The sequence below is a fragment of the Odocoileus virginianus genome, chromosome 23 (genome assembly GCF_023699985.2).
Source record: "Odocoileus virginianus isolate 20LAN1187 ecotype Illinois chromosome 23, Ovbor_1.2, whole genome shotgun sequence".
NCBI lineage: Eukaryota > Metazoa > Chordata > Mammalia > Artiodactyla > Cervidae > Odocoileus > Odocoileus virginianus.
The window spans coordinates 24,722,814-24,744,571 of NC_069696.1; the positions used below are offsets into that span (position 1 = coordinate 24,722,814).

General features: G+C 37.0%; 1 protein-coding gene across 5 annotated transcripts in view; it reads left to right on the forward strand.

The window, feature by feature from the left end:
* AEBP2 (AE binding protein 2) overlaps positions 1-3,681 on the forward strand; it is a 67,377-nt gene extending 63,696 nt beyond the window's left edge. For all 5 annotated transcript variants that reach the window (XM_020890899.2, XM_070453718.1, XM_070453719.1 and 2 more), the window contains exons 8-9: positions 1,528-1,554; positions 2,104-3,681. In XM_020890899.2, coding sequence (XP_020746558.1) covers positions 1,528-1,554; positions 2,104-2,149 — 73 coding nt within the window. In that variant the 3' untranslated portion in view covers positions 2,150-3,681. The remainder of the gene's footprint in view (positions 1-1,527; positions 1,555-2,103) is intronic.
* The last annotated feature ends 18,077 nt before the right edge of the window (positions 3,682-21,758 follow it).

Below are 21,758 nucleotides of genomic sequence, written 5' to 3' on the forward strand. Positions count from 1 at the left end.
GCTTAAAAGACACTCTTAATGAGTGAACTTTCTGTATTTTAAAAAGGAATTCTGGTTTAATATATACTTTATATAGTAGTAGTTTGGATAAGAATAAGGTGACATAATGATTGATAATCCCAAATGTGAATTTCAGCTGTTCTAAAGTACTATGTCTTCTGCCAAAAGTTGAAACAAAGATTTTGATTTGAAGGTTTCGTTCATTCTACGACTCAACTTTTTGGAATGTGAGACATCTTTTGAGAGTGAGATTCTCGCATAATGGGCCTTGCTGCAAGGAGACATTGAGATGCTTCCAGATTTTTAAAGCATCTTTTGGTGAAGGTGCTAAGTGTGATGAAACTTGTGTGTTTTTTTGTGGAATGAGCTAGGTTATCAAGAAACTAGCTAGCAGAGAGAACAGTGAAATAACCTTAAATGATTTACCTTTCTCTTTTTAAAGAAAAATAATTGGATATTCTTTATTTACTGGCACCTAATTTAGGGCTTATTTCTGCTTATTCTTTGAAAGGAGTGATTAAAACTAGCATTCTAAAATAATGATATTTTGGGAGAACCAAGAATGGTCCTAAACATGCCTTAAGCAGTGAATTGATAAAGGGGCATGAATTTTAAATAAAAGGTTGAGACTAACTTTCGTGTTTCTGCCCTGCATTCTACTTCCCACTCTCTATGAGAGTGTTCCTTTTTCACAGAATCAGCTTATTTTTGCTGTTCTTACGCTATATAGGAAGCAATTTAGATATTTTGGTGAAAGTGACAAAAAAATTGTTCAAGCTCAGAACCGATGTCCAGAAGTGCACAGGACTTGCACCGCCTGTTCTCAGGGTGTAATTCTGCAGTTGTTACTCATTTCTGGGGTAATGATGATACACATTCTTAAGATGTATTTGGTACTTCTGTGGAGTTAATTTTCTTTAGTTGTAAACCATCTTCCACCCATGTTAACATTTAATCTTGAGTCTGTAAACTTTCATGCTTCTACGATTCTGGAAATGAGAATCAAATCTACCCTAAAGTGGTGCGGACTTCTAGAACCCCCCCTACATTTGCCATGCTGTGGCAGCTTAGCAGTGCTTGGACTTGGAGTGGGAAAGCATGTGCAGTTAAGAGGGGAAGAAAGAATTACTCTAATTTGTTTTAGGAGAAAAAGTTTGCAGCTTATGCACATCTCAAAATGAAAGCATGACAAACATTCAAAAAATATATTAGCTTCAAAAATAGCAGTAAAAAGGACATACTTATATGAAATTTAAACACTAAACACTAATTTGTTTCATATAAATTTAAACATGAGATTCTTTTTTAGAAACACATTAATAGGTTACATGAAAAGGATTTATTAAAAAGTTGTATATTATGTAACTAAATTTTTATCCATCGTGTGAATGCTTAGGAAATAAATTTTCATGGTGATCAGTGATTGTCACATTTCCTATTTCTTATACATATTTGTATTTTTGAAGCACTTCATATGTGTTTTTCATTCAGTTGAATAAAAAATTATCCCTTTTTCTCTTTTTCTAGAACAATGCCGCAGAAGAGGTTGAAGAGGTAAAAAATAAATAAATACATAAAAAGCAAACAAGCGGGGACACCTGCAGTCTTAGTCACTGACAATGGGTTTTAGTAAAAGTTGCACATTAGAATCAACCCCCTTCCTTTTTTTTCCTTAAATCCAATATTTAGAATATTTATGCTTAGTGTAAACATTCTGTGAATGAAGTAGGCTCTTCTGTGGAATATATTAATATATTACTGTATATCCACATCTTCATGGAGTGGTACTGTGGGAGACTGAGCAAACACTCTTCTGGCAACTTAGCGGATCAGCTTCTTAAAGGCTTTGCATGCTTGCTGCTTTAAGCTGCTTTTTTTTTTTTAAACCCTTTAGTGATTACAGTAGTTGATATTGGAAAGAAAACCAATTACAACATGTGCCCTTACAAATACCAAAAGCACTGTAAGGATATTTGTCTTGACAGTGTCTATTGATTCGAAGTCTTACTAGGAAATATTAGACAATGAAAATTATCGAGAGATAATTTACCTTTCAATTATGATAAATAGATGTGATTGGTTGCCATTTGTGTTCTTTTGCAGAACTCTGATAAGAAAAGTGTTCAATTTGTATTTAAGCAAACAGTGAACGACATTTGCAATCAACTAAAAATTCGTCTATCGAATTAGGGCTGAGAATTTCTGTTAAAGAGTGTTGCAGAATGTCTGGTGGCTCCCCTTTCAGGAGTAGGGTTTTCTCATGGAGTACAGTATGTTAATATTTACCTATATAACTAATCTGTTAACGGTTTTTGAAAAACCTCTATTTCAAATTATTTGAATAATCCTCATATTTTCATTTTAACCTATATAATAAGCCTCTATTTTTTTTTTCTTTTTTGAGGAAAGCATTTGGTTTGTGAGCTGTTTTTTTCTTAACATAAGAAAAATCGTATTTTTTTTACAAGTATCTTCAAACTGAATCCTTTATGCACCAAAGTTGGTTTTGAAAAGGAAAATAAAATCACTTTCTTGCTTGGTAAGCAAGAAGCCATATGGTTTTTTTTTTTTAAACTTACAGAAATGGAAGTATGTGTAACTTGTTAGTATTGTATCAAACAAATGTTGCATAGAGTTAATAGAACATTGCTTGTAAATAATTCAGATTTGTAATATATTTTTATATTATGAAATGTACTGTAGATGTTTTTCTAGAGGCATGAAAAGTTAAATGTATATATTATGGGTAGAAATAATATTGAAGGATATTGTAATTCACTAGTGCTGCCAGAGGAATTGTTAATAAAGCACCTTCTTTAACAATAAATGTCTTTTGCAGACTTAAGGGACTATGTACTACTGTTAATATCTATAAGAGCAAAACACATTGAACATCCTTCCAGAAAGTCTTTGAGGGAGGACCTATTACCCATAATAGAATTATGGCACTCATTTCTGACAGTGACCGTGAAATCAATTATTTCCTTACTGTTGGAAGGACATATTGTAAAGTATGTGGTTATATGCAGTCAAACTGCAGAAACTACTCCTGATTGAGGAGTTTTCACTTTACTACAGTGATATTAAAAAAACCAGCAGTTTTTACACTAAAATTTTTTAAAGAAAGAATAGACAAAAATATAGAATTAATAAGCCTTTTGGTTCCAAAATGGGAAAGGTTCCATGATACATAAATCATTTCTCATTTACTTTAAAAAAATTTTTAAAAATGATAAAAATTATGGGAGGCTTTATTCGTTAACAATGGGGTTAAAGAGCTATATACATGAAGTAAGTCATATAAAAGTAAATGAAGTGCAAATAAAAGCACTGCTTCTGTAAGACATTCTGGAATGGTTGTTTAATAAGGGTATTATTCATACGATCTGTAGCAAATGTGATTTTATTTTTGAAAAGCAGTGTGTTTTCTTACTATTTTTTGTTTTCTTTTGCTTAAGCACTTCATCAGTTGCTTTATTCTGTATCTACGAAGTAATCTGCAATCTCCTTTTTTCTTTTTAAATTTTGATTTGTTATAAAATTGCCAAATAGTGTTTCAGATATATAGTTTGTACCTGTATTTTTATTTTATTGCCTCATGTTCTTGTAAGTCATTCTTAATTGACCGATGATTGTAGACCTTGCCTGAGTATTTTTTCTAATAAAACAAAGCAAATCACATTTAGTTTCAGAATTGTAACAATTCAATTAAGTTTTAAAACGACATCTGAATTATGCATCTAATGTTTTCTTCAGGGGCACAGCAAATAAATTAGTTTTCCCATTGTGTAGAAATACTAAGATGGTCAAAACCAAATTTCATGGTTATTGATTACCCTCTTAGTATTCAGTCACTCATGATACTCTGCTGCTTATCTGACTTTGTTCTGATACTATTTACACACACCAAAAAGAATATGAAATTAAAATGAAATAGTTTTATAACTTGTTTGTATACATATATACACACATGCAATCATGATTGGGAAATAAGTGTGGAAACTTTTATTTTATAATGTTTATTTAGTAATAGCTATCCATCTATATTATTATTCCTATCCCTGTATTACCTGCCCTCTGTGTCTCTTCCCCTCACCCCTATATATATATATAAAATATGCATTGTCTTTTTAGCAGCAGGCAAAACCGCAGCTCACAGGCATACCCATTCATTTACTTGTGGCTGCTTTCTTCCTGTGTGACAGAGTTAAGTAGTGACACTTTATTACCTGCAGGCACAAAATGTTTACTATCTGACCTTTTAAGGAAAAATTTGTCAATCCCTGGTTATAGTTGATAAATTTTTCTATAAAATAAACCTAGATTGCACAAATTATATTTTAATATGATAGTATTATCTTGGTAATAAAGTAACACATTAAATTTCAGTGAAGCTTTTTAATATACATGAGAGTATAAATATGGTCAGTCTAGATACATGCAACAAATGGTGGTTTTTGGTTTTTTTTTTTTTTTTACTTTTTTAATTTTTACATTGGAGTTCTTAATAGTTACTAACATTTCCCTATTTGTTATTGTATTTTGTTTTACTCAATAGGACTAAATGAGATTTTGTAAATTGGATCATGTTTAAATCATAAGGCTCATCTTCTCTATCTTGAAAGACTCTTGAAAGTGGAAAATATTGTAAAATTTAAAGTTGTTTATTTTTCTAATAAACTTTTTCAAATATAAATCTTCCCTAAAGTGGACACACATTACCTCTGAACTTCAGATGAAGGAAAATTAAGGTGGACAGTAGTTGACTCTCAATTCGTATTTTAAGATCTGTTTTATTCTCATTGAAAGCATTGATAATCATATCAGTAAATCTTTGTGAAACTTCCCCTCCCTTTCATACCTTAATAAAATGTTTTAAATATGCAAGTACTCTTAAAAGGATAGAATTTGCCACAGTTATTTAATACATCTTTTATTGTTTGCTGTTTGAATTCTTTTAAAAATATCATATGGTTAGCAAAAGTGTTAGATATTTGAATAAGGTATAAAAATGGGTAAATATGGTTGAAATCTTTAAAATAGTTAATGGGGGGCTTCCTATATGATTACAGCTTTTTTTCTTTTCTTTTTCAAGTCTAATACCTTTTCATATGTTCTCTAAAAGACAAAGAGAAATTCTTATTTAGGTAGATTCTCTATTGGAAAAACTGATCCATTTATATGTATAGCAAGGCCAGGGGTTGTATACCTATAAGGAAATGCTTATATATAAAGCCTTTATTAAAAAGAGTACAATCATATATGTCATTTGAATGTCTTGGGGGTTTTTTGTTTGTTTTTTGAGAGAAGTGTTATTTTTTTTGTTTGTTTTAATGAATAGTATTTTTCTACTTTTAAAATGTAAGAAGTGTTTCTTAAAAGGTAAGATTTTAAGAGAAAATGTCTTATATATTTTTCTTTTTTAAGTCTTAAAAGAGTTTGACCTAGTGGAGGACGTTTTGCAATTCAAACACTAGCTTTAATACAAATAAAGTCTGAGGAGGTTTTTTTTGATTTTTAAGGGTTTAGAGTACTTTGTCATTTCTAATGGTTATGAGCTTCAGTAGCCTTAAGAATGTAACAAGTTCTAAATTACTTTAAATTAAAAAAATTTTAAAAATATTTACATAGTCCAGTTCATTCTCTGACTCAGATTTGCATGGTATATAACACATGGTTCTATATTACTGTGAAAATTAAAAAGGACTTGTAAACAGAGCAGGAATTGCAACCCATATTTTTTTCTAGGTCAGTAGTCTTTGTGCTATACCAAATGGCTTTTCACAAGTGTGGAAGAGAAAATAAATGTGTGTTGTAATACCACTACAAAGTCGTTTTCAGTGTTTCAGCCATAGCTAGTCCCTAAGATAATACATGGTACAAAATTAGTCTCTAAAATATTTATTGAATGAGTGTTATAGGTGAATTACTTGTTATAGAAAAGTATTTTGGAGAGTATGGCTGAAGCACACTGGCTTAAATGATACTGTGTGGTAATATTATTTATATGTGAATCTATAAAGGGAACTACAGTTTGCCTAAACATTCTCAATGAAAAGAATTATTGATGTTATATTTTTACATACTCAGTTGTAATAGGAGTATTTTTAGTTTGTTTACTTTTGGGAAAAATGTTCTCAATCTTGTTTTTGTAGAGTGCCCCTCCCCTTACTGAAGCACAGTTGATTTATAATGTTTTGTTAGTTTTTGGTGTACTATAAAGTGATTCATATATACACACACATATTCGTAGAAGCCCTTTTTAAATAATAAGGCTTCAGTTGTATTTATGGTATGAGTAACATGTTTTGAAGTAATAACACTATTTTAAAGGAGTTACCTAGTATTCGATTAATTTATCTTAATGTTTTTATCTTTACAGCATTGTAAGGACCTTTTTTCCTTTTCAGTACTTAAAAGACCCTGCTAGTGGGAGAGCTGCATTTTTTATGTCTTAAAAATTTATTATGAAATTGCTAAGGGTTTTTATGTTCCTGTTAAAGCCATTTCAGGAATTCATTTATATTGGGATGCCTAATAAGACTCATATAAGGTTATTACATGTTTGAGGGATTTTTTTCCTTTTATAAAAGCAAATTTGTGTAGCTAACTTAACACAAATTTAGTTAGTGTATAGCTAAGAATAGTAGATTGTAAAATGTGAGCATGGTGCACATTTACTCTTGGTTGCTGGGCCCAGTGCAAGTAGTTTTGTGTTAACATCATTGAGCATTGCAGAAGAGTAGGTCAGAAGATTTCCCATGACATTACATTTTGACTTCTGTATACACTGCAGTTTGCTCATCATCAGAAGTTGAGTTTCAGTCTAATTACCAGTTGACCTGCTTTACCTGTTTTGTTCTTCCACACATGTGTTTGATTTACTAGTATTTGTTGAGTACTTTTGCCTCTGTGTTCATCAGTGACATTGCCTGTAATTGTGTGTGTGTGTGTGTGTGTGTGTGTGTGTGTGTGTGTGTGTGTGTGTGTGTGTGTGTTCTTGTGCTAGCCTTGTAAAATGAGTTTAGAAGCATTTTCTCTTTTCAGTTTTTTGGAAGAGTCTGACTCTAGCTTTTCTTTGATTGTTTGGTAGAATTCACGTGTGAAGCCATCTGGTCCTAGACTTTTGTTTTTTGGGAGGTTTTCTATTAGTATTTCAATTTCTCTGCTAGTGATTGGTCTAATGATTGGCCCATTCAGGTTTTCTGTTTTTTCATGATTCAGTCTTAGAAGGTTACATGATTCTAACTATTCATTTCTCTTATGTTGTCCAGTTTGTTGGCATATAATTTTCATAGTATTCTCTTATAATCTGTTGTATTTCTGTGGTATCTGTTATAGTTTCTTATTTTTGTTTTCAGATTTTGTTTATCAGATACTTTTTTCGTAGTTTAGCTAAAGGTTTGTCAATTTTCTTTTTTTTAAAAATCTATTGTTTTTTACCCTCTAATTCATTTATTTCTCCTCTGATCTTTACATCCTTCTTTCTACTGACTTTGGACTTTGCTCTTTTTCTGATTCCTTTAGGTGTAAGATTTGAATTTTTATTTGAAATTTTTCTTGTTTCTTGAGGTAGGCCTGTATCGCTATGAATTTCCCTCTTAATACCACTTTGGCTGCATCCCATAGATTTGGTAATGGTGTATTTACGTTTTGATTCATCTTCAGGTATAAAAACATTTCTTCTTTGGTTTACCCAGTGGTTGTTCACTTAACATGTTGTTAAGTCTCCACATAGTTGGGAATTTTCCAGTTTTTTCTTATAGTTCATTTCTGTGGGTTGGAAAAGATGTTTTATCTGGGTCTTAATTAATTTATTGAGACTTGGTATTACATTCCAGAATATGGTCTGTTCTTGAGGATGTTCTATGTGATCTTGAGAAGAATGTGTGTTCTGCTACATTTGGATGAAATGTCTGACACAGATACTTATTAAGTCCATCTGATGTGTTGTTTTACTTCAGACTGCCGTCTCCTTGTTGGCATCCTATCTGGATGATCTGTCCATTGACGTAAGTGGGGTGTTAAGGTCCCCTACTCTTAACTGTGTTGCTGTCAGTTTCTTTCTGTAGGTCTGTTAGTAATTGCCTTGTGTATTTTGGTTCCCTTATGTAATAGGCATATATATTATTAACTGTTATACCTTCTTGGTGAATCATACCCTTTATCATCATGTACTGTCCATCTTTGTCTCTCATTACCCTTTTGGGGTCTGTTTTGTCTGCTGTTTGCTTGGAATGTCATCTTCTTTCCTTTCACTTTGAGCCTGTGTTTGTCTTAAGAGCTGAGTCTTCTGGAGGCAACATATAGTTGGGTCTTGTTATTTTAATCTTTTCAACCAGCATGTATGTATCTTTCTTATTTTTCCTTTTTTTTTTTTTTTTTGTCTGAAGCATGTGGTTTGTGGGGTCTTAGTTCCCTGACCAGGGGTTGAACCAGGGCCACGGCAGTGAAAGCACCCAAGTCCTGAGCACTGAACTGCCAGGGAATTCACACACCCTGTACCTTTTTGATTGATAGATTCACTCCATTTACATTTAGGGTGGTATTAACAATGGATGAACAAGGACTTATTATTAATTTTATCTTTTATTTTCTGGTTATTCTGTATCTTTGTTGTTTCTTTTGTGTGTGTCTATTTCTGTCTGCCATTTTAGCTGGGTGGTTTTCTGTAATGTTTTTCTTAGTTCCTCTTCTGTTGTGTTTTGTGTCTTACCTAGAATTATTGCATGGTTACCATGGGATGTGTATAAATTTCTCATAGATAAAATAGTTCTTTTCCTGCTGATAGCATCTTATCTTCATTTGCCTGTATGAATTTTCCACAATATTTTTATGGTCCCAAATTATTCCTTTCTATTTACCAAATTGACATCACTTTAGTTATTGTTACTTCTTTTTCCCCTTTACATTGTAATTAAATGTTTAACTGTTTAATTAATTATTTTACTTAATTCTAGTACAGAATTACCATTTTCTGATTCTATTAGAATTAGAAATTCTATTACCTTACTCAAAGTTCTGTGTCTTTTCATTTCAGAAGGGAGATCTTTCAACAGTTTTTGTAAGGCAGCCCTGTGTCTTCGTGTGCTCAGTCATGGTCTGACTCTTCGTGACCCCATGGACTGGAGCCCGCCAGGCTCCTCTGTCCATGGGGTTTTCCAGACAAGAATACTGGGATGGGTTGCCATTTCCTGCCCCAAGGGATCCTCCCCACCCAAGGAGCCAACCCTCATCTTGTGCCACCTGCCTTGTGGTCATGAACCTCCTCAGCTTTTGTTCGGGAAAGCCTTTACTTCTCCTTCATATCTAGAGAGTAACTTTGCTGGATAGGGTATTCTTGGCTCACAGTTTTTATCTTTCAGTATTTTGAGTATGTCATTCCACTCACTCCTGTCCTGTAGTGTTTCTACTGAGAAAGCTTGTTGTTTAGTAGCTCAACCATGTCCCAGCTGATTTGCAACACTGTGGACTGTAACCTACCAGGCTCCTCTGTCCATGGGATTTCCCAGGCACGAATCCTGGAGTGGGTTGCCATTTCCTTCTCAAAGAGATCTTCTCGACTTAGGGATTGAGCCTGGGTCTCCTGCAGGCAGGTTCTTTACCACTGAGCCGCTGGGGGAGGCTGCTACTGACAATGCTGCTGGTAGTCTAATGGGAGTTTCTTCGTAGGTTACTCTTTTTTTTTTTTTACCTTGACTGTCTTTAAAACTCTTTGTCACTGGCTTTTGACAGTGTTAATATGATGTATCTGGGAAGAGGTCTTTTTGCATTGAGGGAATTAGGTGTTCTCTTAGTTTCTTAGACTTGTGCATCCAGTTCCTTCTCCAGGTTTGGAAACTTCTCAGCAATCACTTCTTTAAATAAATTCTCTTTTCCCTCTCTTCTGGTACACCCATTTTTCCTATTACTTGATAGTTCTCGCAGAATTTCTTCTCTTTTTAGATCTTATTCTTTCCTTTTCTACCTGCATCATTTCTAGATTTCTGTTTTCAGACTCAACTGAAGAGCAGTTCTCTCTTCCCTACCATCTGCTTTATATCCAGCGCTTTCTAATGTGTTGTTCTTCTCAGTCATTGAGTGCTTTAATTCCACAATTTGTTTGGTTCTCTTTTACAGTCTCAGTCTGTTTGTTAAAGTGTTCTTTCTCTTCATTAATTTTTAAAATACTTTTTCTGAATTTTCTTGTAGCTCATTGTGTTTCTTCATGACAGCCCTTCTGAATCTCTCAAGATTGCAATGTTCTGTGACTTTAGGTTTGGTGTTCGGAGAATTGTTGTTTTCTTCTTGTGATCCCATGTTGCTGTGTTTCTCGTGGTGCTTGAGTTCCTTTTCTGGTGCATTTGAAGTAGTGAATAATGTCCTTCAGGTAAAGCTTTACTTACTTAATTCTGACAATAGGTGAGTAATTAGAGGTCTTTGTTTTCCAGTTTATTGTTGAGTTGCTAAGTCGTGTCTGGCTCTTCTGCAACCCCATGGACTAGTCCATCAGACCCCTCTGTCCATGGGATTTTATATCTTCTTATGATCCCTTCAAGCCCACTCTGGATGCAATCTTTTGTTGTTACTGGAAGAAATCTCAGGTAGTTTCCTTAGTTTCTCTGATTATGCTTGGGTAAAAAAAGCTCCTCCAATTTCATGTAGTCATAGAAAGTCATTTTAGCCATTTAATGATTTCATGAAGTATTTATCTTAGTCAATTTTTACTGTTCTCTTAGGTGTGTTTTGACAGACACTCATAATTGTGAAATCACCAACACAATCAAGATACAGAATGTGTCAATTACCTCCTATAGGTTTCCTCATGTGTAGTTCATCCTGCCCCCTTACTCCAGCCTCTGGGAACTGCTGATCTGTATTCTCTCTTTAATATAGATTGGTTTGCGTTTTCTAAGATTCTATATAAATGGAATCACACATCCACACACACGTACTCCTTTGTGTCTGGTGTTCAGCATAAATAATTTTGAAATGGATCAGCAAATACTGTTAAGTATTCACATTTCCTGTTTATCTAGAGACATTAAACACTTTTGTATTTTTTTTGTCTTTATATTCCAAGTAGGCATTAGAAACATTAAAAATTAAATGCTTCTGACTTCAGATTATTAAGATTTATTAGTAGTGAATAAATGCAATATACTTATTCTTAAATATAATTGGGTAGCATTAAACACATTAAGGCAATTTTTTATTAAAACTTTAATCATAATTTCATAATCTGTTTTTAAGATAGTTGGGGCTTCCCTTGTAGCTTAGTCGGTAAAGAATTTGCCTGCAGTGCAGGAGACCCCGGTTCAATCACTGGGTTGGGAAGATCCCCTGGAGAAGGAAATGGCAACCCACTCCAGTATCCTTGCCTGGAAAATCTCATGGACAGAGGAGCCCGGTGGGCTGCAGTCCATGGGGTCACAAAGAGTCGGGCACAGCTGAGCGACTAACATTTATGTAAGATAGTTGTGTGACTTAGGATGGAAGTCCTTAGCTGTTTTCTTTACATTGGAGATGTGAGAATAAATATTTCTAGCTAAGAAATAGGACTGTCACACTTAGAATGTCGTAAAGTTTACATACAAAATCAGTAAAATGTTAGTAGAAAGTAAAATCTTAAGCGCATGTGTAAAGGGTAAGGGCTTGCTACTATTCTTGATCTCATGGGACTGAAAACTGTGTGGATGGGAGATGAAAGGCAGTATACAAATGAATGAAATATACAGTGGGTTATGTGGTGTAAATGCTGTGAAGAGAAACAAAATGAGGATGGAAGAGTATTTGTGATGCAGTGGAAGTGGGGTAGTTGATAAAACCTTACTGATAAGGTGACTTGAGAGCAAATCTCTGAAGGCACATGGTTCAGAGCCTTAATATAGATTAAGGTATCTCAGGGAAGAATGTTTCTAGCAGAGAATAGCAAGTCTAAAAACCCTTGAGGCAAGAGCAGTTATTTCAGATATATATATCAAGTACTTGACCCCATCCCAGCATAATCCCAAGCATTGGTGATGCTGCCCTGAACAAAGCATTAAAAGAATAATTTCAGCTTCTTGGAGCCTGTGTTTAATAAAGCTTAAGAGTATTGTTGGGCTGGGGTTGATGCAAAAGGACTTCACGTTTGAGGAGGTGAGAAGAGCAGTTAAAAGACTATTGAAATAAGTGGCCGCTGTAACCAGAGTGAATGGTGGTAACAAGTTAGGTATTAATTGGTAGGTAGATTTGCTGAGAGTTTGGATGAGGTGTGAGTGACTCCAGGATGACTCCACATTTGGAGGGTGAATTAAGCTTTGAGTGGTTTGCACTTGTATTGCTTATTAGACATCCAAGTAGTAGTGTGTGAGTCAGAAAGGAACATACAGTGGAAATGGTTTAAAATCAAAGACTGAATGTAGTTTACACACTTGCATTGACATCTAGGTTAAGTCAAGCATTGATCAGGGTGAGTTTATCATTTCAGTTCCAGTGAAGAGTTCATAAGCTTCCTTTTGAGTCGTCTTGTTTAGTTTCTCGGCTGTGTCTGACACTTGTGACTCTATGGACTGTAGCCTGCCAGGCTCTTCTGTCCATGGGGTTTCTGAGGTAAGAATACTGGATTGGATAGCTATTTTCTACTCCAGGTGATCTTCCCCACCCAGGGATTGGGGCCTCATCTCCTGTGTTGCAGGCAGTTTCTTTACAGCTGAGCCACCAGGGAAGCCCTTTTGAGTCTGGGCTTGAGCAAAAAGCAGAACCCTGGGCCATTTCTAAATAAGCAACAGGCAGCAGAAATTCAGTCTTAAGACTGAGAAGAAATAATGTTTGATCAGTTTATCACTGCCAAATGTTGATAAGGAATGAGTCAAGAGTTGCTTTGTGATTAAAAAAAAAAAAGTCTAGGCACAGAAAGACAATTCCATACCCTTTATATCAAAAAAGCAAGAGAGTTCCAGAAAAACATCTATTTCTGCTTTATTGACTATGCCAAAGCCTTTGACTGTGTGGATCACAACAAACTCTGGAAAATTCTGAAAGAGATGGAATACCAGACCACCTGACCTGCCTCTTGAGAAATCTGTATGCAGGTCACAAGGCAACAGTTAGAACTGGACATGGAACAACAGACTGGTTCCAAATAGGAAAAGGAGTGTGTCAAGGCTGTATGTTGTCACCCTGCTTATTTAACTTATATGCAGAGTACATCATGAGAAACGCTGGACTGGAAGAAACACAAGCTGGAAAGATTGCCAGGACAAATGTCAATAATCTCATATGCAGATGACACCACCCTCATGGCAGAAAGTGAAGAGGAACTAAAGAGCCTCTTGATGAAGGTGAAAGAGTGAAAAAGTTGGCTTAAAGCTCAACATTCAGAAAATTAAGATCATGGAATGCAGTCACATCACTTCATGGCAAATAGATGGAGAAACAGTGGAAGCAGTGGTAGACTTTATTTTGGGGGGCTCCAAAATCATTGCAGATGGTAACTGCAGCCATGAAATAAAAACTTACTCCTTGGAAGAAAAGTTATGACCAACCTAGACAGCATATTAAAAAGCAGAGACATTACTTTGCCAACAAAGGTCTGTCTAGTCAAGGCTATGGTTTTTCCAGGAGTCATGTATGGATGTGAGAATTGGACTATAAAGAAATCTGAGCACCGAAGAGTTCAGGGTTTTGAACTGTGGTGTTGGAGAAGACTTGAGAGTCCCTTGGACTGCAAGGAGACCTAACCAGTCCATCCTAAAGGAAATCTTGAATGTTCATTGGAAGGACTGATGTTGAAGCTGAAACTCCAATACTTTGGCCACCTGATGCGAAGAGCTGACTCATTTGAAAAGACCTTGATGCTGGGAAAGATTGAAGGCAGGAGGAGAAAGGGATGACAGAGGTTGAGATGGTTGGATGGCATCACCGACTCAATGGACATGAGTTTGAGTAAACTCTGGGAGTTGGTGATGGACAGGGAAGCCTGGCATGCTGCAGTCCATGGGGTCACAAAGAGTCAGATATGACTGAGCGACTGAACTATATCCTTCACAGATTTAAATGAATTGTCTTAAATCTTTGGCAAAATGTGGGCTAAGTGGGCATTATCACTTGGACTAATAGGAACAGTGAACATCTTTTGAGACACCAATTGCTGGGTTCTGTTCTGAGTTCTTAGGTGCACTATCAGTTTAATCCTCAAAGTAACTCTATGAAGCTGGGATCATACATTGTATGGTGGAGAAAGCAGGTGCAGAGAGGTTAAGTGATGTTTCCAAGATCACATAGTGAGCATTTGGAAAAATCTGTTGGAGAATTTGTGAATAATAATCCAGGGGAAATGATTTTCGAACTTGACTTAGAAGGGTGCAGTGACTTTTGCCAGAGCTCACTTTTGCCATGTGCAAAAAAGACCAAAAATTTTTGAACCATGGTGTAACTATTTAGTGCCAGGCATGTCCTTGGTGCTTTGAATAAAAATGAATAAGGGGTTCTGTTCATACTTTCCAGACTTGAGGAAGAAGATGACAGTGGCATTAACATAACCACTGTGCAGCATGGGAGGCTGTGCTGGAGGCTTGCCTGGATGATCGTGGAAGTACCAAGAGCAATTAATCAGCCTGGAGCATCAGGGCAGGCTCCTCTCGGAAGAGAACTCCGAATTACCTTGTAAAGATTACTTGAGACTCTGTTGAGTGGAGGGCGAGATGGAGTGGTTTAGGATGGAGGAAGCTCAGCGTGCCCAATGCCTGGGACAGCCTGGGTGCGGTGAAGTGGGAGGTAGGGAGTTGTGGAGGTGATAATGGACTTGTTACCATGCGTTGTCATGGTTTGGGTTTCCTGTGGAAGACATGAGAAACTTCAAGGTCTCTGGGAGGAAGTTAATGGTCAGATTTTTTTTTTTTTTTTTTTTTTTGGTCCCTGTGTCTAGTAGTACATGAGAAGCTGGGCCTGGTGGGTTGGTGGGGGGACAACTAGTCCAAACACTGCTGTTGTGCCTTACTCTCCACAAAGGGAGAAATAAGAGCATCATAATATTCAAAGGAGTGTATGTTTTCAAAGCACTTTTGTGTATATTGAAAGTACCTGAAAAGTACCTTTTCAAGATTTGAAAGTAGTTCCTTACTGGTGTGGTTAACATATGTTCTGTTCTTACAGTCCTTAATCTAACAGTTTTACCTATTAAATTCAGACTTGTCTCGGGTAAGGTGGGGACTAAACTAAGTGACCTTTTTAACTCTATATGTTGCTCTGATTATACCATTACGTTTTCTTTTAAAGTGGGATGTAAAGTACAGAGTACGGAACATTGCCCATTTTATCTTTGTGAGAGATAAGGCATCAAAAATGTCCGTAGAGCACTTAGAAGGTGGCCTTGGCCTTTATAGAAAATCATAATCAAACTGGCAGACAAGTCCTACCTAGATATATTTACAAATAGGGGGAAGCATAGTCTCATTAACATTGGACTGAGCCAAGAATTAACTTGGTTTGTTTTTTTTTACTCTCTCTTCTTGAATTTTTGTGACATTCTGCAGATCACTTAGGAGCTTAGCAATTTAGGGAATGTTTCCTAAAGTAAGGAATGGTATTTATTGTATAGAGAGGTTTGTTTATGTTTATAAGGAAATTTGAACATGAAGCAGATATTCAAAGCCAATTTGGTCAACATCAAATAATTGAAGTTTAATCCTTCCCAGAGGGAAAAAAGTGGGGAGGGGAGCAAAATACAGAAGTTAATCATAGTGACTAGTATATATGTGTGTGGTAGGCATCTCCTGTGGTTGGGAACATGGTCAGCAGGCCTGCCTTGGATGCCATATTATGAAGGTTGGTTGAGGTGCTTCTAGAAGATACTTCTGAGGATTATTTCCTCTATTCCTTGGAGAAAATATGAAACTGTTGACTTGGTCTCTTATCTTTTTATTTCTCTTATTTCAAAAGATTTCATACTGTTCTGAAGCAAGATAATGTTTTTAAAAACTATTAATGAAAAACATAGCACATAGGAAAAATTTCAAAGTACAGGTCGAGTGATGTCCCCAAAATGCATGCTCTGAAGTTTTGTACATTTGTTAGAGATTGGTCACAAACTTGGCTCATTGTGAAACTAGTGTAAGGAGAAAGTCTCAAGGTTCATACTGCTTACAACTCAGTCATTTAGCATTTAGAATTATCTGTTCAGAGGCCCAGGTGAATTTGCATACTCTTTGCATTTAATCCTTACACTAATATATGAAATGTGGGTTTCATTATTTTTGTTTTACAGATGAGTTACTCAGGCAACTTACCCAAAACTATACATATAGCCAGCAAGTTGCTGAACCTGGGGTTTGAACCACTTTTTTGTGATTCTAAACCTAAAGGTTTCACATCTATGCCTTTTGGATAAGTGGTATCTGATATCTGAACTGATATACTGAACTGTTATACTGATATCTGTACATATTTTGCAAGGCTTTGTTAAAAGAATAAGTATCTCTGAAAGAAAACATCTTAGTTACTGTCAAGGAGATCTTAACCAAGTCTTGCTCATCTTTCTCCTTGTCTTCTTGCAAACAATTTCCATTTATTAATGCAACTCTGCCTAAGGATTGAAATTACTTTTAATTTATGACAAACAGCAAGGATAAATATTGTATAAAACCATTGGAAGTATTTTATTTTCATTTATTTTTTCCTTAATGTTTTTTACTTATGCAGATCTGAGTTTGTGACCTGTATCATTCATTTCTTTCTCTCTGAAGAACTCTTACTATTTTTTGCAAGGCAGGTCTACTGGCAACGAGTTTACCCAACTTCTGTTTGTCTGAAAAACTTTCTCCTTCACTTTTGAATAATTTCGCAGGATACAGAATTCTTAGTTGGTTGGGTGTTTTTTTTTTTTTTTTTTTGGTCTCAACACTTTTAAATATTGCATTCCACTTTCACTGATTGCATGGTTTCTGAGGAGATATCTGATGTTACTCTTATCTTTGATCCTTAAAAGGATTTTTTAAGGATCCAAAGATCCAAGATTTTTTCTTTGATTTTCTACAGTTTGAATATGATATCCTATGGCAGATTTTTTTTGGCATTTATCCTGCTTATTGTTTTCTTGAGTTTCCTGTACCTATGTCTGACATTAATTTTGGAAAGTTCTCCATTTTGATCACTTCAGATATTTCTTCTGGCCCTTTCTCTCCTAGAGGCATTCTCATCACAGTTACGGCATACCTTTGTAGTTGTCCCATAGCTTTTGGATGTTCTGTTCCTTCCTTCCTTGCTCCCTTTCTTTTCCTTTTTCTTCTCTTTGCTTTTCAGCTCTGGAGGTTTCTATTGATATGTCCCCTAGCTCAGAGGTGCTTTCCTGAGCCCATCAGTCTTTTTTCATTTCTAGCATTTCTTTTTGGTTCTTTTAGTTTCCATCTCTGCTTATGTTACTCATCTATTGAATATTGCTGCTTTCTTCATAGCATATGAATACTTATTCTCTTGCATATTAACTTTAATTATTTTAAATTCTCAGTCTGATAATTACAAAATGGCTGCTCCGTCTCTACAAATGTGGGATTTTGGGGGTTTTTATTTGCATTTTAGTATCCATGTTATTGTTTGTTGAAAGCTGGACAGGATGCACCTGATATAAAGAACTGTGGCTCTGAGCAGTGTGAAGTGTTCTTTAGTCCTCTATGCATGTTCAGTATTTTCACCGTAAACATCTTTAACTGCAAGTGGCTTCACCATGTCAGTCATTGGCCATAAGGCAATTATGCTCTGAAAGATAAAATAATTGAAAATAAAAGAGGCACATTAAAAAGGACATAATGAAACATGAAAAAATCAACAGCAAATTGTAAAATATTGTGAAAAACAACAAAATATTTGAATACATTTAAAATGTGCACAGATTCATGCTTATGGTTGTATGCGGGTATATCTTTCGGAAAGAGATTATTCTTTGTCTTTTTTTGGGGGCTATGCTGCCTGACTTGTGGGATCCTAGTTCCGTGGCCAGGGATCGACCCCAGGCACCCTGCAGTGGAAGTGTGGAATCCCAACCACTGGACCACCAGGGAATTTCTTATACTGTCTTTCTTAAAGTCAGTCATAAAGATTCAGAATCTTACTGTAGACATAAATTCTTTATGATGTAAGGAAATCTACTTTTGAGTCGATTCACATTTCCTTGGAAGTAAACAGGGATGCTGCTGTTTCTTATTCATACATGTAATGTATGCAAGGGCTTCCCAGGCGGCTCTGTGGTAAGGAATCCGCCTGTCAAGGCAGGAGATGTGGGTTTGATCCCTGGGTCAAGAAGATCCCCTGGAGGAGGAAATGGCAACCCACTCGAGTATTCTTGCCTTAAACAATCCCATGGATACAGGAGCCTGACAGGCTACAGTCCTTGGGGTTGAAAAGAGTTGGACACGGCTGAGTGATTGAGCATGCACAGCATGTGTAAGTGGTATTACCTGTCTGGACTGTCTTTAAAAGTTCTGTCACATGCTCAGTCCTTATACTTCACTGAGTCATTTAAGCCAGATTCTGTGCCAAATACCAAAATTCCATCCACATCATGTTTTTCACTATCAAATAGCAAAAGACTTCAACTATTTTGAAGAATCTTATACTTATCAGGAATCATGTAATCGTTTCTTTTGCAGGGGAATCAGAGGAACTTGATTTCCTCTTTTGCCTCCAACATCTAATGTTACATGAAAAATCTGGTAAAGATGGTGTTAGAGAACAAACTCTTGGATCTCAATTAACTAAAAAGTCAAGAATGAATGTGCTTGAAGACTTGTGAATTATTAAGCCTTAGCTTGGTGAGCTTTTGGTTTTGACAAGTGGGAGAGTGGAGGTGCTCACCAAAAGCATCTGCAAACCCAATTTGTTCTTTTGTACTAAAGTGTGCAGTCTGGCTTTGCATTGTCTCATCTCACACCATCAGTAAGTTTTCTATCAAGTTGGTAGACTGTTACCTTCCACATCTCAAGACTTCTACATCTACTCATCACTGTATAGACCAATGAGGCCCAAGATTGCTGTAATATAAAAATGGGAGTACTGCCTCAATGGAGAAACAAAACCAAAGTGCTAACGAGCTAAAACCAAACTGTTAAACCATCGAAACCAAATTGTTAAACCAAACTGTCAGCCAATTATTCTGTCTCTTACTGCAAAATCGCCTTTTGGCCAGTTGTCTGGTGAAACCGCTTGCATCAAACTTCTTATGACAGAATACCTAGATTCTATCCTCTGAGTTGGTGAACCTGTGTGGCTAGGCTGTGACCTTCGGGAGTGCTTCTGGGTTTCTTTCTCTTCCTAAATGGGGCAGGGTGCCTGGAGAAAACTGGAGTTGGGGATTTCCCTCTCCCACCCAGAAGATTCTCCCAGGTCAGTTGCTGCTGCTACTGCTAAGTTGCCTCAGTGGTGTGCGACCCTGTAGACGGCAGCCCACCAGGCTCCCCCGTCCCTGGGATTCTCCAGGCAAGAAACACTGGAGTGGGTTGCCATTTCCTTCTCCAATGCATGAAAGTGAAAAGGGAAAGTGAAGTCACTCAATTGTGTCCGACTCCTAGCGACCCCATGGACTGCAGCCCACCAGGCTCCTCTGTCCATGGGATTTTCCAGGCAAGAGTAGTGGAGTGGGGTGCCATTGCCTTCTCCACCCAGGTCAGTTAGACTATGATAAAACTCCAGGAGGGGGACTTCTCTGGTGGCCCCTTGGTTAAGACTCCGGATTTCCACTGCAGGGAACTCGGGTGCATGCTTTGGTTGGGGAACTAAGATGCCGCATATGGCATGGCCCCCAAAATAAAAATAATAAATATCTGAAAACAGAAACTCCAGGAGGGTTAAGCTCTGGTGAAGTGGTTTTTTCTCTCAAGGGCTGGCCTTGTTAAGAATCACAGCATGCTTTGGGTGTATAGTTTGGCCCTCTGTATCTGTTTCACATCCTCGGATTCCACCAACCATGGGTCCAAAATATTTTGGAAGAAAAAAAATTACAGCAAGTTCCAAAACCAAGATGTGAACTTCCATACTCGGGACAACTATTTACACAGCATGTGCCTTGCATTTGCAACTATTCATGCAGCCTTCCCTGGAGGCTCAGTGGTAAAGGATCCACCTGCTAATGCAGGAGACACAGGTTCGATCCCTGGTTGGGGAAGATCCCCTGGAGAAGGAAATGGCAACCCACTCCAGTATTCTTGCCTGGAGAATCCCATGAAAAGAGGGAGTCCACAGGGTTGCAAAAGAGATATGACTTAGCACACACGCATGCAGCCTTTACATTAGGTGTTATAAGTAATCTAAAGATGATTTAACATACAGAGGAGGATATGTGTACTTACATGCAAATTTATATGAGTTTGGTATCTGCAGGATCCTGGGAAAACCGTATTTCAAAACGACTACTTTCCGCTCCTGTGAAAAACAGGAGAGGGCTTTTCTTTGTCTTCAATATGAGAATCCAGTAGAACTCCTGAAGGTGAAACGCAACAAGAATGTGACAGAGGCCCCCTGAAATTGGGTCTCATTGGAGTATATAGCTCTCAAACTTGTCCATACTGAGCATCCGGCAGTTTGCCAATTACAGTCTGGGTTTTCCTACCCCAGTATTGGTCTGTAGGCTTCTGCTTCAATTGAGATGTGATTTTCTGTATCTGCCTGTCCCTCCAGTTTCAGGGGCAGTGGTTCGTCCTGTGACCACAGTTCTCTGATGGATCCAAGAAGAGTTGTTTGACAATCCAGATTTTTACTTGTTAGGACTGAATGACGACTTCCAACTTCCTTACATGCCAGACCAGAAATGAGAAGTTTAATTCACTAGAAATGAATTTGTTGTTGTTACTCAGTCTCTTAAGTCGAGTCTGATTCTCTGTAACCTGCCAGGGTCCTCTGTCCTCCACTATCTCCTGGAGTTTGTTTGCTCAACATTTCCATCGAGTCAGTGATGCCATCCAACCATTTCATCCTCTTCTGCCCCCTTCTCCTTTTGCCCTCAGTCTTTCCCAGCATCAGGGTCTTTTCCAGTGAGTCAGCTCGTCACATTAGGTGGGCAAAGTATTAGAGCTTCAGCATCAGTCCTTCCAATGAATATTCAGGATTGGTTTCCTTTAGGATTGACTGGTTTGATCTTGCTAATGATTCATCCATTGCTTTGGCTTCATTACTGTGAGAGTTACTATGAGAGTTACTCCCGTGTAAGGATCAGGATTGTGTTTTCAGACTGTATGTTATATGATTTATATCATCTTACGTTAAGCATCCCCAGACAAAATCACATTATTTTCTTTTCATGATTTTTATGTTTTCCTTCTATTGCACTCCAAAAGTGAAGGGAAAGGAGGGATCAAATGAGGATCGAAAAAATTCACCAATTCAGTGCTTACCAGTTTCCTACTATGCGCTGTGTTCCAGAGATGCGGGATTGAACATGTCTTCCTGGAACTCACAAGCTGATGGGGAGGAAAGGGTGGAGATGTTAAACAGACACATGGAGTTAGTGATGAGGCCATGAGGAAGGGAGGGTGCAGTTCAAGTCAGCACAGCCTGGGCGGTGCCCCTTTGTGGCAGTAACCTTTGAGCAGAGAGCTTTCTGACAAGGGGTCAAGGCATGCGGGTGTGTGGGAAGAGGTGTTCTGGGCAGAAGGTTCTGTGCAGAGGCCTGAGGGGGCGGGAGGCTTGGCCCAATTATGAATAGAAAGCCAGTTGGTGTAGCTGGAACCCAGTGGGTGACGCCTGGCATCTCATGAAGGATAGGAATCAGCAAACTAGAAACAAAAAAGATTTTTTTTTTGCAACTATGG